We start from the raw sequence: 16,162 nt of genomic DNA on the forward strand, positions 1-16,162 counted from the left end.
AGGAAAGCCGTGCCTCACCAGCGAGACTCATGGACCGGGAAGGTGGGTTGGCGGCCCTCAGGTGCCTCCTGCTCGGCTTCTCGGTGTTCCTCTGTGGCAGCGGCGTCCTCCAGCCGGCAGGTAAAGAGAGCGGGCGAGGGGCGCGAGACTCGAAGCTGCGAGGGTCGTCGCTGCTGCTGCTGCTTCCTCTAAAGGCCGCTCGGCAGCCGCAGGGCCACTCGCGCCGTGAGTTGGCTCCTGCTTGCGGGGAGGGCGCTTTCGCCCTGGTGGAAACAAGCGGAAACTCCTGGATGGTAGGGGAGAGCTAGTAGGGGAGCTGGGTAGGGCAGCACAGGCCACCCACTTCCCCTCTCTTGGAGATGCGAGTTTTGTGACAAGGGGTGAGGCGGGCGCTTAACTAACGAGAGTAGGCGGACTAAAGGGGACACTGGTTTGGAGCAGAGGAGGAGGACGGAGGCGCTTTGTAATTGCTCCTCCGTGGAAAGCCCATCTGCTCCTTGCGCCTCTTCCTCGCGGAAGTGGTGCCCGCTAGGCTCGATATGCAGTTGTGCTTTTGAGACTAGGGAGTTTTCTCTACGTATTTCTGGGGCACGGATTGGAGCCATAATGCGTGTGGAAGGAAAGAGAAACCCTTAAGGAATCCAGATTGGACACCCGGCGTCTTCAACTTGCATTGGGGAAGCGGGAGAAACCACCAGCTGGTTTCAACGGGAGTTTCCCACTTGGTGTGCTAATGTCTAGCGCTTGAGGAGAAGAGAAATTCCTGAGAGCGGAGTGTTAAATCCGCCAACCAGCTGCGTTACCGTCTGGATCCGCACGGGGCACGTTATCATTATTATTAACTAAATTTCTATACAGTACTGTAGCCCTTCATCCGAGGATCACAGAGCGGCTTACAATATAAAAACACAAAAATACACAACATATTGACAAACTAAAACAATAATCCCCTCGCAAGTCATATAGATGGTTTAATTAGCCAAAGGTGTGGGAGAAGAGGAATGTTTTTGCCTGGCGCATGGACGTAGCCAAGGAGGGGGTAAAACAATAGAAACACTTAACTGAGCAATCGCGTTGGTTCTGCCCCCTAACAAAAGTCGTGCCCCCCAACACAAATCCTGGCTATGCCCATGGCCTGGCACCTAAAGATATGTCACAAAGGCACGGGCACCAGGCAAGCCTTCCTGGGGAGAGCATTCCACAAGTGGGGAACCACCAGAAAAGGCCTGTTGCCAACCTCCAGAATTCTCACAAAGGGGACACACGGAAAAGGGGACAATCGCAGGGTCTGGGTTGGTTCTTAGGGGGAGAGGCAGTCCTTGAGATATTGCAGTCCTGAGCCATTTAAGGCTTTATAGGTCAAAACCAGCACTTCGAATTGGGCCCAGAAACTAATTGGCAGCCAGTGCAGTCGGGCCAGGATCGGTATAATATGCTCAAACTGTCTTGCCCTGGTGATCACCACCTGGAGTTTCTGAACCATCCTCAGAGGCACCCCCACTTATAACATGTTGCAGTCATCTAACCTAGAGGTTAGTAGAGCATAAGCAACAAAAGTTAGGCTATAACTGTCCGGATAGGGGCACAGCTGGGCCAGCAGCAGGAGCTGGTGGAAGGCACTCTGTGTCACAGGGGCCACCTGAGCCTCAGGTGACAGCAGTGAATCCAGAAGCACCCCCAAGCTGCATACCCACTCCTTCAGAGGGAGAGTAACCCCATCAGGAGTTTTGGCAATTTGTGTGAAAATGAACAAGCCTTCATTCCAGGCTAAAATTTGGCCTTTTGGCATGCTGTTGACCAGGGGTCAGAAATCTAAGGCCCATGAGCCACCCACGAACTGAGCCGCCCACTTGTGCGCTGCACTAAACCAGCACAGCACAGTGCGGGGACTCGCTTCTGTGGTGCCGGAAATCATGTCTGCGCAGACGCAGACAATGGAAATTGCATTTGTGCAGACACAGACACTAAAAATTGTAGGCATGGGCGCAATCCAGCCCACGGTGGGATCTCCGAGGGACCAATCCAGCCCATGCAAGATAAACCTTGCTGACCCCTGCTGTTGACTTTCCAGAAGCCCTAATTCAGCAACAGGAAATTTTCTGGCCTCTAAATAGTACTGTGAATCCTCCTGTTTCACTTATTTTTCAACCAATTGGGCTTATTTTGGTATCAAAATAAAGGTAATTGTGGTCTCTTTCAAAATAATGTATAAAATAAGGTATCAAAATGGTATTAAGTGCCACAGAAAAGGGTCACTGACCATTCAATGGGAAACAAAAAGCTATTTTGTTTCCCATACATGTAATATGGGCAGTGATTAATCATAGCCTCCTAGTGTTAGAAAGGTCAAAAGACTATTTGCAATAATGCTATTTTTTTTCTTTATGAAGAATCTCTGAAAGTGACAATGGAAAGTCGGATGGTGGCAGTCTTGGATACAGATGTGATGATCCCATGTGAGATCTCTGAATACAGTACTCCAGAGCTAAAGATTGCAAAAATTGCTGTTGAGTGGTACTGGAAGGCTTTTTCCACGGAAACAGAAAATATAGTATACACCATTGTTTCTGGAGTGCCTAAATCTTATAGAAACGGTGCAAAAATGGATGAAAGTGAACTGATAAAAGGCAATGCTGCACTTTCCCTCCACCAAATACAGATTAGTCAAGAAGGAATATACAGATGTTCTGTGACTGTTACCCCAGATTCAAATGAAGGAACCACTGCTGTAGAACTAATTGGTAAGTATTTACGTTATACAAGTTTGTAGAAAACTTGCAGAGAACGAACGTGTACATTTCAGAATTTCCCAGTAGTTTTAAGGTCTAACTAAGCATTATATAAGGAAATGTATGTGATACCACCCATCTTTAGAGAAAAGTCACTTTGCAAGACAGTAATTTAGAACAGAGAACTATGGGGATGGGGGAAGCATGCTTAGTCCTTTTCCCCAAGCACCAAAATACATTCCAAGCTGTTTCAGCCCCTGCCCCCCGGGAGATGCAGGTTTGGAACCTTGTAGGAGTGGTTTGGTACAGTGAGAGGAAAGGAAAGTGGTAAACTTCCACCAACATTTCTTAACTATAAATCACCTGCTTGGGAATCATAGAACTATAGAATAGAGTTGGAAGGGATCCCAAGGGAATTTCAACTAGATCATACATGGCAGATGGCCATCCAATCTCTACTTAAAAACTTCCAGTGAAGGAGAGTCTGCTACCTTCCGAGGGAGTCTGTTCTAATGTCAAACAGCTCTTAAGAAGCGTCTCTCTCTCTCTCTCTCTCTCTCTCTCTCTCTCTCTCTCTCTCTTAAAGTCACTTTGTGCTATGGAGAGGTATAGCTGACTCATTAAAAGTTTTGCTAAGCAATTTCTTATATAACAAGTGGGACCTGCCACAAACATTATATTGTGCCATGCTCCCATTAAGGCCTCCAGCCAGTCAGGTAGTATCCAAGATACCCCATTACATTCTCTCTTAATCACCCCAATTTTTCATGCTCCCCATCCCCAACAGGTTGTCAGTATTTTGTGGTTACTAAGCATGCTTTTGGGGGGGGAGGGGGAATGCCTCCTTAGATTTTCCCCTATAGTTGTTTTACTTCTGCATGCTGCTATCTCCTCCTTCTGTCTTATTAGCCTTGTTTTGGTGTTGTCACTCAACACCTGAGCTCTATTCGACAGACTGATATTATCATATATATTTGAAACACCTGAAGCCAAAGAATTGGCTGGTTAGTTCAAATGAATCTTTGAAAGTTAAGTCCACTCCCATTGCTTCTTTGCCCTCACCGCGCTTTTAGAATTGCCAGATCACAAAAGCTACACTAACAATAGAAGCTGCCACTGACACAATTATATTCTCAGGGTCTAGGTTCTAAATTGTAATAATCCTATGTATGTATGTATGTATACCTGTAAAATTTGTTCTGTATCCTTCAGTGTCAAAATGCTATGAAGGCAGCTTAACTACTTAAACAATACAATGATAAATAAATAGCAAAAAAAAAAAAAAAAAAACAAAGCAGAGGAAGAAAAAAAATACCTTCATATCAATGGTGGGGGAAAAACAAACCAGCTGGTATTTTGAAGGACCTGGGAACATAAAGTGCCCCTCCAGGTCCGTCATTTACCTTTCTGCTTTTTCCATCCAGTTGTGCAGAGTCACTCATAACTCTAGTTTTGCCCAACTTTGGTATTCTCCTGGACTCCTTTCTTCAGCTCTTTGCCTCCACTATTATTTCCCCCCAAGTTCCTTCTTGTTCATTTCTATTACCACCAAGGCTCTTGAGCAGCCTTCTTAGTAGGCTTCCCTCCTTCCCACCCATAGCACATAGCTCCTCTTGACCCACAAAACACCTTCCTCAGGACTTCTCTTCTGTGCCTCTTGTCCCAGCCTTCTCCTTCTACTTAAACAACCTCACCCCAGGTTCTTAATTTAGACCGTGTCCTTCTGAGAAATCAGGAGTATCACCTATGACTTTCACTTCAACTTGTATTGGATTTTAAGTGCTCTTTGCTGGTTTGGAAACCAGTTTTTGTCTGAAAAAAACTTATAAAATGAAGTAAAAACAGAAAAAATGACACTTTTTATTATCTCCATGCAGCTCAACCTTCTGTAAAGCTGTCTCCCAGGACAGTTGAACTAGAAAACGGCAAGGAGAAGACCCTGTCATGTACAGTGAACAAATTCTATCCTCTTTTGATTGAGGTTCATTGGGAGAAAAAATCTGAACATGGCAATAATGAAGTTGTACCTGCAGATGATATTTGCACAGGGGTACCTGTGAAAAATGTAGATGGCACTTTCAATGTAACCAGTAAACTGGAGCTACAACCATCATTACAGGATAATGGAAATGTCTATAGTTGTGTTGTGGGACACAAATCATTTTCCATACGGCAAGCCTTCAATGCCACTTTGATAGTAAAAGGTATTCCTTCTGTTGACCTTTTCTGCCTGTGTGTGTGTATAATAGTGGGTCATATCCAACTGGTGTACTTCCATGAGTGTAGGGGCTTTTAATCCAGGAGGGGAGGGGATATTTGCCCACACACCCTGGAGCCTTCAGCACCTACCACTAATTCTGCCCTGTGTTCTGAAAACTGGCTTTCTCCTTTCTCCAGAGATTCATATTGTACTTACAAATGCATTAGTCTTTGGGACTTACATGCTAGAGCATCACAACAAAAGGGATAAAAAATATTGTAATGCCTTTATACAAATCTATGGGAATCCTGTACACAGTTCTAGTTGCTGCATCTCAAAAAGATTATTGTGGAGCTGAGAAAGGTGCACAAAAAGGGCAACCAAAAGTGATATTAGGGATGGAACAACTCCTTAATGAGAAAAGGTTATGGCACTTGGAGCTTTTTAGTTTTTTTTTTATTTAAAGAAGGCAAATACGAGGAAGGGACATGTTAGAATTGTATAAAATTATGTGTGATATGGATGGAAGTTAGTTCTCCATTAACACAATCTGGGATCATCCAGTCAAGTTGACTGGTGAGAGGTTCAGGGCAGACAAAAAGAAGTACATTTTTATGCAACACATGCTTAACTTACAGAATTCACTGCCATGTGGTGGTCTGTTGATGGCCATTAGCTTAGATGGGTTTACAATGTGACTGGACACAATTGTGGACTGTAAGCCCACCAATAGCTTCCTCCAGAATCATAGATGGCATGCCAATGCATACAACTTTCTGGCAAACAACAACATGAGAGGTCTTTGTGTCCAGGTTGGAAACCTTACAGTCATGCTAGACCAGATTAGTCTTTGGGCTGCTCCAGCAGGACTTTTCTTATGTGCAGTTGGAATAAATGAGGCTAAAACAACTTTGCCACGATTGAGTAGCTGAATATGAAATATTACTTGTCATCAAAAGGTTGTAACAAGGCTGAAACATTTTGCTATTTTGTGTGATAAGTAACAAGAACAATTTCTCTCTCTCTCTCTACAGAACCGCCACCAAATTTTATCTGGTTGGCTGTGATACCTGTTTTATTATTACTTGGTGTGATTCTTGTAATTCTGTACATAATGTGCTTTAAGAAAAGTAAGTAATGGGAAACATTTAATTAATTGATTATTTAATTTTTTAATTAAGAGAATCCTATACTATTCATCAAAGGTGGTTAAGGGTGGTTTACAAAAATAGATTAATATGAAACATAATACATGCACATATTCATTATTATTAAAGTAAAATTAGTATTTTTGTGAAATCTTAATTTTTGGTAAACTTAGGTCTGAAATGACAGTATTAAAAAAATCCTAGGCACCAGTACACCAGGCACCAAAAAATCTCCTTGCCTGTGGTTAAGAATTTTGACTAAGATTTCTTGGCTGAATCAGTTGGGAAGGGCCATAACTCAGTGATAGAGCATCTGTTTCGCATGCAAGAGATCCTAACTGGTTAGTTCTAGCTTCAGCACTATCTTGGAGATGGATGCCTTTCAGTGACAGAGTGGTAGCCCTATGCCCCAGATTTATCTGCTCACTAGAAAAGACTCATGGAGTCTATACAACTGAAGCTACTGTCTGACATTGCAAGTACTTAACTAGCAAACAATAACATCCACATAATGTAAGTCCTGGAAGAGACCTTGAAGGTCATTTAGTCCAAGCCCCTGTCACAGATAAAGCACTCTTTCTCAGTTCTTTTGCTTCATTCTACATGATACAAAAATAGCACACTGTGCAAGATTCTTAATTCAGGACTACAAAGCTAACCAAAATCCTTGGGTGCGATATGTACAAAAGGAGTAAGAAGGAATGCTTAATCTGTGGCTACCCTGCACTGAGCAGGGAGTTGGACTTGTTGTTTAGTCGTTTAATCGTGTCCGACTCTTCGTGACCCCCATGGACCAGAGCACGCCAGGCACTCCTGTCTTCCACTGCCTCCCACAGTTTGGTAAGACTCATGTTAGTAGCTTCGAGAATACTGTCCAACCATCTCATCCTCAGTCGTCCCTTCTCCTTGTGCCCTCAATCTTTCCCAACATCAGGGTCTTTTCCAGGGAGTCTTCTCTTCGCATGAGGTGGCCAAAGTATTGGAGCCTCAGCTTCAGGATCTGTCCTTCCAGTGAGCATTCAGGGTTGATTTCCTTCAGAATGGATAGGTTTGATCTTCTTGCAGTCCATGGGACTCTCAAGAGTCTCCTGCAGATCCATATTCTTACTTGGTCAGACCACACCTGAAATTCTTCTTGAGACACTCATTTGTGGGTGTTTTTTGTTTTTTTTTCTTTATAGTTCAACCAGAGAAATTTTCATCAATTCTAAATAAGGAATTGAAACATCTGGAAGAAACAATGGTGGTGTTCTCGCTGCAAGGCTTTCGTCCAAAGCCTTTAGAAATAGTTTTTTTCTTAAAACTCCCAAGCTGGAATGAAAAACAGGAAATATACTCTTGGAATACTATTACAGCCAGCAATCCTGAACATGGAGAAGATATACCTCTTATCATCACTGGAAAAGGAGAAGAAAATGCTGATCTTGTCAAGAAGTTGAAGACCATGTTTACTTTTGATCAAATTTTGCAAGTAAGACAAAGGCGCGCTTTTGACCTTTTCTGCAAAGTCAACATAGTTCCAGATGTAAAGCTGCTGGAGGAGTTTGAATTTACACTTGAAGTTAGACATGCGGCCTTTCCAGGTGGTTTGTCTACTGAAACAATATCTTTTAAAGTCATAGGTAAGTAGGAAAGATGGGCTCAAATGATCACTTAGAATAATACTATTTCACTGGCTATTATAAGAATTCTTTCAACAGATGAAAGGTGAGAGAGCTGCATGAATACAATGGGATACTTTCTGCTGCCATAGCCAATGATGATACACAAAGGGAAACAATGCAGGATTGTAGCTAAACTCTTTGATCAGTCTACAAAAAGTGAATGATAAGATGGGAAAGCAGCATAGGTGTCTTGTGTGGAGATTATTTCTCTTAATTTCATTCAGCTTGACTAGTTTCTTATAATTTGTGAGCCCATACGAAGGGGTAAGTGATTACCTTTAAAGCATTTCATGGTATAAGGCCTACATGGGATTGTGTACTTCCCGCCTTCTTCAGATCAGAAATTCATATGTGGACAAAAGAAAGTCCATGCTTATTATATTCTCCAGTTGCATTCTACTTACTAATAATATCACTTTTTTGTATGTATGTATGTATGTATGCATGCATGCATTCATTCATCCATTTATTTATTTACAGAATGTACTCCCAAAGTCTCCAAATTTGAATGTGAGCCTCCTGTACCAGAGTGTGGGAAACTCATCACATTATCTTGTTTGGTAGAAGTTTTCTGCCCACGGGAGTGTGACATTTGTTGGCTAAGAGGCAATAATGAGCCTTTGGATGCTACAAGTAACACAGAGGAGCCACAGTTGGACCCAGGATCAAATCTGTATTGCAAGAAAAGCAGAGTATCCTTTATACCTCAACCAGAAGACCATGCAGTAGACTTTATTGTTCAAATCAACCATTGTAAAAAGGTTATAAGACATAGTTACCCACTCCTGTTAAAAGGTGAGTACTGTACTCAGCAAGTTCTTGTGCAATGAACAACTACTTGTGCTTCCTGTCTAAATAGTTTATATAAAACTGGAGATAGATACATAATGGAGTTGTTTCCTGTATCTGTATTTGTTGTGGGTCTTTGATCACTTGTATTGAAAGAGAGCACTTGTATCTCTTTGTCATTAGGTAATGCTATCGTGGGTTTGTCCCATGGAAAACATGACTCAGAGAGCCCTTGCACAGAAGTGTCAAGTCCTTCATAAAATTGCAGCAAAGCAAGTTCATAGCTGATATGTGCATCTTCGTAGGAAAATTATAGTGTCGGCTAGTGGCAAATTGCAAACATGACAAGCATTATGGTGAAGCCAATTTAAAACATGAATCAAATGAGAAATCGAAGCTCTCATCTGTTTCAGTCCAGAAGGTCAAAGATGGCACACTTTGTATTCCAACCAGAATAAAACACAGCCATGTATAATCATATACATTTAATAACAAATAATATATATGTGTGCGTGGGTGTCAGATATGTTAGAATATGTTACAGACTGCCAATGCTCTCCTGCCATTACAGTATATGCATACTCTTATCATTTCTCCATATACCGTATTGTGCAGATTTGAACTAGTTAAATCCGCAAAGCTTTTAATTTGTAGTTTTGTGAGATTGATGTGATTTCACAAAAGATCTGACTCCCAGAGTTCATTGGGAGAAGCTAAAACATCTAAACAAGGCAAACCTGGTATTTTTGACAAGACTGTGGTGTTACCGGTAATTGCTCATTCTATCCTATAGTTTCAACAAGGGTTGTAGTGAAAATGAAAGGATAAGCAACTGTAATTTTTCCAAACCTATCTCTAGCTCTTTTTGAGAGAGCCTGTGTGTATATATCCATGTGTGTATCCACTGAGGATAGGAGTTCATACATCATATGAAGCAGGCTGTAGTCCATGAAAGTTTATGCAATGATTCATGGGTTATAAAGTGACACTAGGCTCGTTTTTGCTTTTGCTGTAACATACTAATGTGGCACCCCATCTGCAATTTGTCACTTCTGCTTTACAATACCAGATGTACTAACAGCATTTGAGTTTAAACTAATATTTTCAATTCATTGTTTGTTTTATCTGCATCTGCATTTTTAGGTTACCCCAAAGTTACAGATATTACGTGTGAACCAAATGATCCTAAATATGGAACTACATTGTTTCTAACCTGTGAAGTCACAGATTTCTTTCTTAGCGACATACATATTCAATGGCTTGATGGGGGTATTGAAATAAGTAAAGGTGTGGACACAGAGCGGCCAGTTGAAGACTCAAATGGCTGCTTGAAGTTGTCTTCTAAGCTCCAGCTGATACCAACTGCTTTGGATCATAATAAGTTCATTACTTTCAGTGTGACATATGGCGACCTGAAAAACCCCATTATTAGAGATGTGTATCTAAAGCTCCCAGGTATGTACTGAGAATCCTTTGGGCTATTTCAGCTTTAGGCAAATGGCAATTTGAGCTTGTTTATTTAACAAAAATTGTAAACCACTTAATTTTAAAAATGTCTCTAAGTGATTGTAAAAATGTCTAAGTGGTTTAAATAAAATAAAATGTATATTAAATTGAGGATCAATGTAGTATTATGATACGAATCAGTTCCCTTTGCAACAAGGGAGGTTTGACATATTTGTTTACTCTGATAGGTGTACCATATAGTTATGTCTCTATTAGCAGTCATGTGTCCCTAATATCTGCCAGTTTTTTTTTTAAGTCCAAATTTTATTGCAGACTTGCATTTAGTAGTTCTGAAGATTCCCAGATAGAAAAATCAGGTAAATCTAATAAAAACTAAAAAAGCAAAAACATATGTTCACACATAGCCACTGATGGTACTAGTTCACCCCAAGTTTTTTGAAAATCAAAAATCATATTCTCGGATGTATATTCGTTGAAGATTTATATCCTTGCAACCCTGCTGATCTGAAGTGTGATTTAAACAATGACACATTTAAATGAACTTGTCTTTAATAAAATTCCTTTTTTTAAAAAAAGAAAGTTATAGAATAGTCTCACATTGGGGAAGGGCAGTAGAACATCCCAGATTTAGTCCCTAGCATTTCCAGGCAGGGCTGAAAATATCCCCTGCTTGAAACTGTGCAGAGCTGTTGCCAAACACTGTATACAATACTTAACTAGATGGATTAATGGACTGACTTGGTCTAAGGCATATTTTTATGTTCCTCTTGTCTTGTATTGTCACTTCAAGTACATCCTTTCCTCCCCATGTAGTTCACCGCCCTGAGATGTCTGAAATAAAGATGTCTGAAATGCAAAACAGTGAGAGCATCTCTTTGGAAACTGTCATATCAAATTTTGCACCTTGCAACATAAAAGTGACATGGTATGAAGAATGGGAAAAAATATCTGAAGACAATCCTAGGAATATTCAGATTGGAGAAAACAAGTTAGGTTATTTTGTAAGCAAATTACAGTTTAGTCCAAAAGGAAGAGACTCCAAAAAGACAATCAGATGTGAAGTTTTTCACCAAGCAACACAGGATTTTAAAGAAAAAAGCTTTGTGTGGAAAAGCAAAGGTAAGAACATTTTTTAAAATGTTTTCAGCGCAGAATGTACAGGGATTCAGACATCTCCCTTCAAAAAACACTGCTAATGGGGAAAAAGGTGATTCCTCTTCTCAATTAGCAACTCCATTACTTAGGACTCAGCTACATAGTAAAAAAAGCCAGTGTTTTAAATGTATTATAGACATGCAAAACAAGCACTGTAGAGCACAAAACTTCGCTGTGTGTTTTACATATTTTTTTTCTTTTGCTATAACAATCTAATTTATAATTTCATTATAGTGTTTCCCCCCTGTGTGTAGATACACCCTCGGTCATGGCTGAAAGGTGGCTTTGTAGTCTTTTGGGTAGCTATGATATTACTGGTAACATGTGATGGAATTCCCCAATCCTTGGGAAGAGGGATATTTAACTTAGATTTTATTTTAAGTCTTTGAACACTGGAGTGACTCAAAGAGCAGGAACACTTACAGCTGCTTTTTAAAAGTGTTCTCCAATTTCTCCTCACCCTAGCGCATTGTGTTGCAATGCATTGGTTCTTTTCCCACCCAAATTACAACACCACCTGAGATAGTAGTTTGAGATTTTTTTCTCCAGCTCTCAGTGATATGGACTAAACACTGGTGCTCTTGCTTTATGCACAAGAAGAGGGCTTGATGTAAGCAGGGTTAGTTCTATTTTTTTTTAAAGGTGCTGCTAACATAGTGGCCAATAATAAAAGATGTAATCTACATAAGTGCCTTACTGAGCTAGTGCAAACCTAACTTTGCTTGCCAATATGGACCATTGAATTGTAACAAACTTCAGATCACTGGTGGAGAAAGAGGAGTGCGGGTGGAGTGTACCGCCCCCAGCAGCGCTATCCCAGTGGGATGCCATCGTGGCTGCACCCCTGCCTGTGCTGGGTGCCACACTCCTACAGGCAGCCGCCATGCCCCCAGGATGCACGCCATGCTCCTACGGGCAGCACACCACGCCCCCGGGACGTGCACCAGCCCTGCCCCCGCCTGCTCTCCGCCCCCCCCCCGTGCCAGAGCATGAAGCTCCGCCACTGCCTGAGATGTACTTGGGAGCTGAATCAGCACAGCCCATGGTCTGTACAACAATGTAGGTTCTGCTTTATTGCTGGCCAGGATGTTTTGTGATTAGTCAAGTCAGTAGTTTTGGTGATTCCGAGGCCTGTGGCATCTAGCTCCCACATATGTTTGGCTTTTGCTAGGGCTTAGCTGTCTACATTGATATGCATAGAGAAAAGGGAGCCGTTGTTAATTGATAGTGCTGTTAGGGGGCAAGATTGTAGAATGAATCAACATGAAAACATCCTGAACTATACCTGTTTCCTTCCAGTGTTGTTATGAATGTCAACTGTAATTTTATTTGTGGTAGATGCTTTTAAATAATATAATAAACTGGAAAAAATCTGAAGAAGTGTGCATGCACACGAAAGCTCATACCAAGAACAAACTTAGTTGGTCTCTAAGGTGCTACTGGAAAGAATTTTTTATTTTATTTTGTTTTGGAAAAAATGAAGACAGTGATACATGCTTTCAGTTTGTTTTCATTGTAGCAGGTCATCTAGAAATTCAGCAGTGCTCTTCGGGGATGGCTCATGATTTTCTCATATTTAATAATATTATTCAGAAGACTAGTGTATCTGGTTGTTATGAATATAAAAATCAACATAATGCTCTTACAACACACCTGGTTTTAGAAATTTTGTCTTGAATTCATCAGAGAACTAGATTTTGAATTTTTCCATGAATATTGCTCTGACTGTATCTCTCCCCCCCCCCACAACCTCCCAAATGCTACCCTTGGAAGACAGTTGGCTAATTGCAGTTGAGAGTATGTTGATTCAGTTGATTAGCATTTCTGCTGTAAGTTTTTCTGTTATGTGGGATGATGCCTGCCCAAGGCCTAATATATTATTTCTTCTTTTAAAGAAGATTACTGTGATAGCCTTGACAGAATGTCGACTTCACCAGTGAGCCAAAACCACGTAGGACCATTAATACGTGAGTATTACAGCTCACATGTAGGTAAAATGCAGGTACGTTACACATTGACCCAGTGGTTTCATGTCCTGGTTTGTAGTCCCAGTTAAAATCAGAAAACTGTTTAGATGTTTCTTGGAAGAGGCAGTGGGAGAAGAGAGCACTTGGACAATCTTTACTCTGCCTTTTTTTAAAAATAAATAATGGTTTATAAGGTTTATAAGACCATTACATCTCAACCAGACCATTAAGTTACTCTAAACCTGCACATTATTTTCATAAGGATGATCTGAAAGATCAACTTAGTCCATTCTGTAAAACTTGTACGCAGGGATCTGCAAACTTTCTTTTGGCATAAAAGCCAGCCAGTATTTGTGACCACTCATCTCAGCCCTCTGACATGCACAAGGAAACAGGAAAGGGTGCAGAGGAGTTCCTCATGTCATGCTTATATTTATGCCATTCCTATACTGCTTAATGTATGGCAACATATTTATATACCACTGGATAGTTTAAAAAAATCATAAAAAGAATAAAACAATAACAGGTTTGACAAAACAACTATGTGAAACATTAGTTTTAAAACAAGTAGTTTATGAATTTATATGCCAACATTAATATCTTAATAACTGAGTCTCTAACAACCGATAAAAGATACTGAAGACATATGAAAGACATTCATATAGGCTTAACTGAACACATGAAAGTCCATTCAGATGAAACTACAGATTGGGGCTTGAAGATAAAACTGTAACCTTGTATTTATTTAGGGACCTGACATCCCAAATAGTAAGAGTTTTAATATCCTGACTTGGCATAACTGCCCTCTTTCCAGCTATCCTTTTAACTAGGTGTTTATTCTCTCCATCTCATTTGCCCTCACTCTCCTGTCCTGGTTCAGTTCTTCATCTTCCATCCTCAACAGATTCTCAACAGCTGTCACTTACTTTGACTCCAGCCAGCAATCCATTACACTCCACTGCTGTCTGTCAGTCAGTCAGTCAGTCATTCTTACAATACAACCACTCTAGTTCTCCAGTGCCTTGCTACTCCTTTTTATTCCTCTGCCCTTAATTGTCAATGTCTTGACTGTAGCTTCGATTCACAGCACTAAGCAGCGGCTGGGTAGGGAACAGCCATAATGCAATGTGAACAGAAAGTTCAAATTATCTGACTTGAGGAAAAGATGCAAATGATTGGAAACTGAACATCACAGTCATGGACGCTTAATGTTAGCGAGATGCCACTTCCAGGTATGTACTTCAAGAGCAGTTTCCTATTCAATTTCCTATTCCCTCTCTCTAGATTCTAAGCTCACCAGTGAAGAACCAGCTCAGCCTATGAAGATAGAATGTGTCACCAGCAACCCAAAGGCAGGCGAGAAGGTGACTCTTCGCTGTTTTGTACCTGGAATAAGAGCAGAGGAAGCCAATGTTTCCTGGTTTAAAGGAGTATATCCGGTTGATGATAAAATAGAGAATGAAAACTGTGGCAATGGATCTGGTTTTATTTCAGATGTGATCATTACAACCGAAAAAGATAAGAAAAGATATGAAATTAGATGTGAAGTTTATGTAGATGCAAATGATGAAACACTGGAAGAAATCTTTTATTTAGAACTTTGAGAAATCATTGTATAAAGACAATGAATATACAACCCTTACAGGTTGGATCCAATACCATCAATTGCATGAAGTGTTCAGGACAGATAAGAAAAAAGGTTTCTCAAACGAAGCTTCATTATTAGAAAAAGTGTTATTACAAAACCAAACCAAGGTAATATCAAAAGTGTATGATACATTATTGGAGTGGGAGGGCAAAGATGAACAGGTCAAGGAGGTAATGATCAAGTGGGCTTTAGATATTGGGAAAACCATTAATTTAACAGCATGGGAAGAACTATGGAGAAAGAACTGGAAATTTACAGCCTGTGAAGTATTGAGGGAAAACCTAATCAAGATATTTTATAGATGGTACTTAACACCTACCAAAATAGCTAAAATGTATAAGACAAAAACAAATCTGTGCTGGAGGTGTGGTAAAACAGAGACACTTATACATGTTTGCTGGACCTGTGAAAAAATCAAAAGCTTCTGGAACACAGTGTATGACGAGCTTAAAAAATGTTTAAGTCTAACTTTATGAAAAATACAGAAGCTTTTCTACTAGGGATAACGCACACAGGTATAAAAAGAGAAAATCAGAAAATATTCCTCTATGCCACAGGAGCGGCAAGGATCCTAATTGCTAAAAACTGGAAAAAAGAAGCTGTGCCAACAAAAATGGAATGGCAAGATAAACTGTTAGAGTATATTGAAATGGCTAGATTAACAGAGGCAATTAGAGATCACACTAGACAAGAGTGTCAAAAAGCATGGGGGAAATGCAGAGAATACTTCACAAAACAGTGCCCTAAACTATATACCTGGACTTGTTTCGATTAATGTCTGCAGGAGACTTTGTGGATATTTAAATTATAATTAGAAAAATCTTAATAATTATTCATAATGGAAACAGTTTATAAGAAGTAAATAAGGAGGCCAGATACAGGATAAAGGAAGTCTTTTATTTGGTTGTTTGTATTGTTGTATGTTATGTTCACGTTTAATATGTATTGGGGGGTGGGCGGTTTGTGTTATGCTGTAAATAAAATTCCAATGAAGACAATGAATATACAAAAAGAACCACAGGAAAAATCTACTGCAGGCTGCTTTCATACACCCCCCCACTTGCTTCCATGAGATGTGTGGGCCCTGTTGGTCCTGTTTTGTGGGCCCCCACAAAATTGATGGGCATTCCCATTCAAATTTTATGTGTGCACTGCATGTGATTGATTATGTGGGGTGGGGCTTACCTGGGCTCCCACAGGATTTTATTCAAGTTGGCACCCCTTCTTTGAAGCCCTATGTGAAGAAAGCCTGATTATATTAATGAGGTTGTAATGTATATTATATAATATATTGAAATACTGTATAGCATAATGTAATGTATGGGTGATGATGTTGTTGAAAGTCTCCACTCTGGTTCAGTGATAAGCTGTCACAGGACAGTGGTAGAATTTCAG

General features: G+C 40.4%; 1 protein-coding gene across 1 annotated transcript; it reads left to right on the top strand.

The window, feature by feature from the left end:
• The first annotated feature begins 6 nt into the window (after window positions 1–6).
• Window positions 7–14,755, top strand: NCR3LG1 (natural killer cell cytotoxicity receptor 3 ligand 1). The gene is made up of 10 exons (XM_033170635.1): window positions 7–120; window positions 2,391–2,741; window positions 4,607–4,933; window positions 5,964–6,059; window positions 7,259–7,699; window positions 8,222–8,536; window positions 9,674–9,985; window positions 10,811–11,116; window positions 13,048–13,119; window positions 14,404–14,755. Exons 1-10 carry the CDS (start codon window positions 30–32, stop codon window positions 14,721–14,723), a joined length of 2,631 nt encoding a protein of 876 aa, XP_033026526.1. The 5' UTR covers window positions 7–29; the 3' UTR covers window positions 14,724–14,755.
• Window positions 14,756–16,162: the final 1,407 nt, after the last annotated feature.

Source organism: Lacerta agilis, chromosome 1 (assembly GCF_009819535.1).
Source record: "Lacerta agilis isolate rLacAgi1 chromosome 1, rLacAgi1.pri, whole genome shotgun sequence".
Classification (NCBI taxonomy): domain Eukaryota; kingdom Metazoa; phylum Chordata; class Lepidosauria; order Squamata; family Lacertidae; genus Lacerta; species Lacerta agilis.

Coding starts and splice junctions, on each gene's coding strand:
- NCR3LG1 (XM_033170635.1), top strand. CDS start 30: ATGGACCGGGAAGGTGGGTTGGCGGCCCTCAGGTGCCTCCTGCTCGGC. Junction 121..2,390: donor CGGCGTCCTCCAGCCGGCAG/GTAAAGAGAGCG, acceptor TTCTTTATGAAG/AATCTCTGAAAGTGACAATG. Junction 2,742..4,606: donor CACTGCTGTAGAACTAATTG/GTAAGTATTTAC, acceptor ATCTCCATGCAG/CTCAACCTTCTGTAAAGCTG.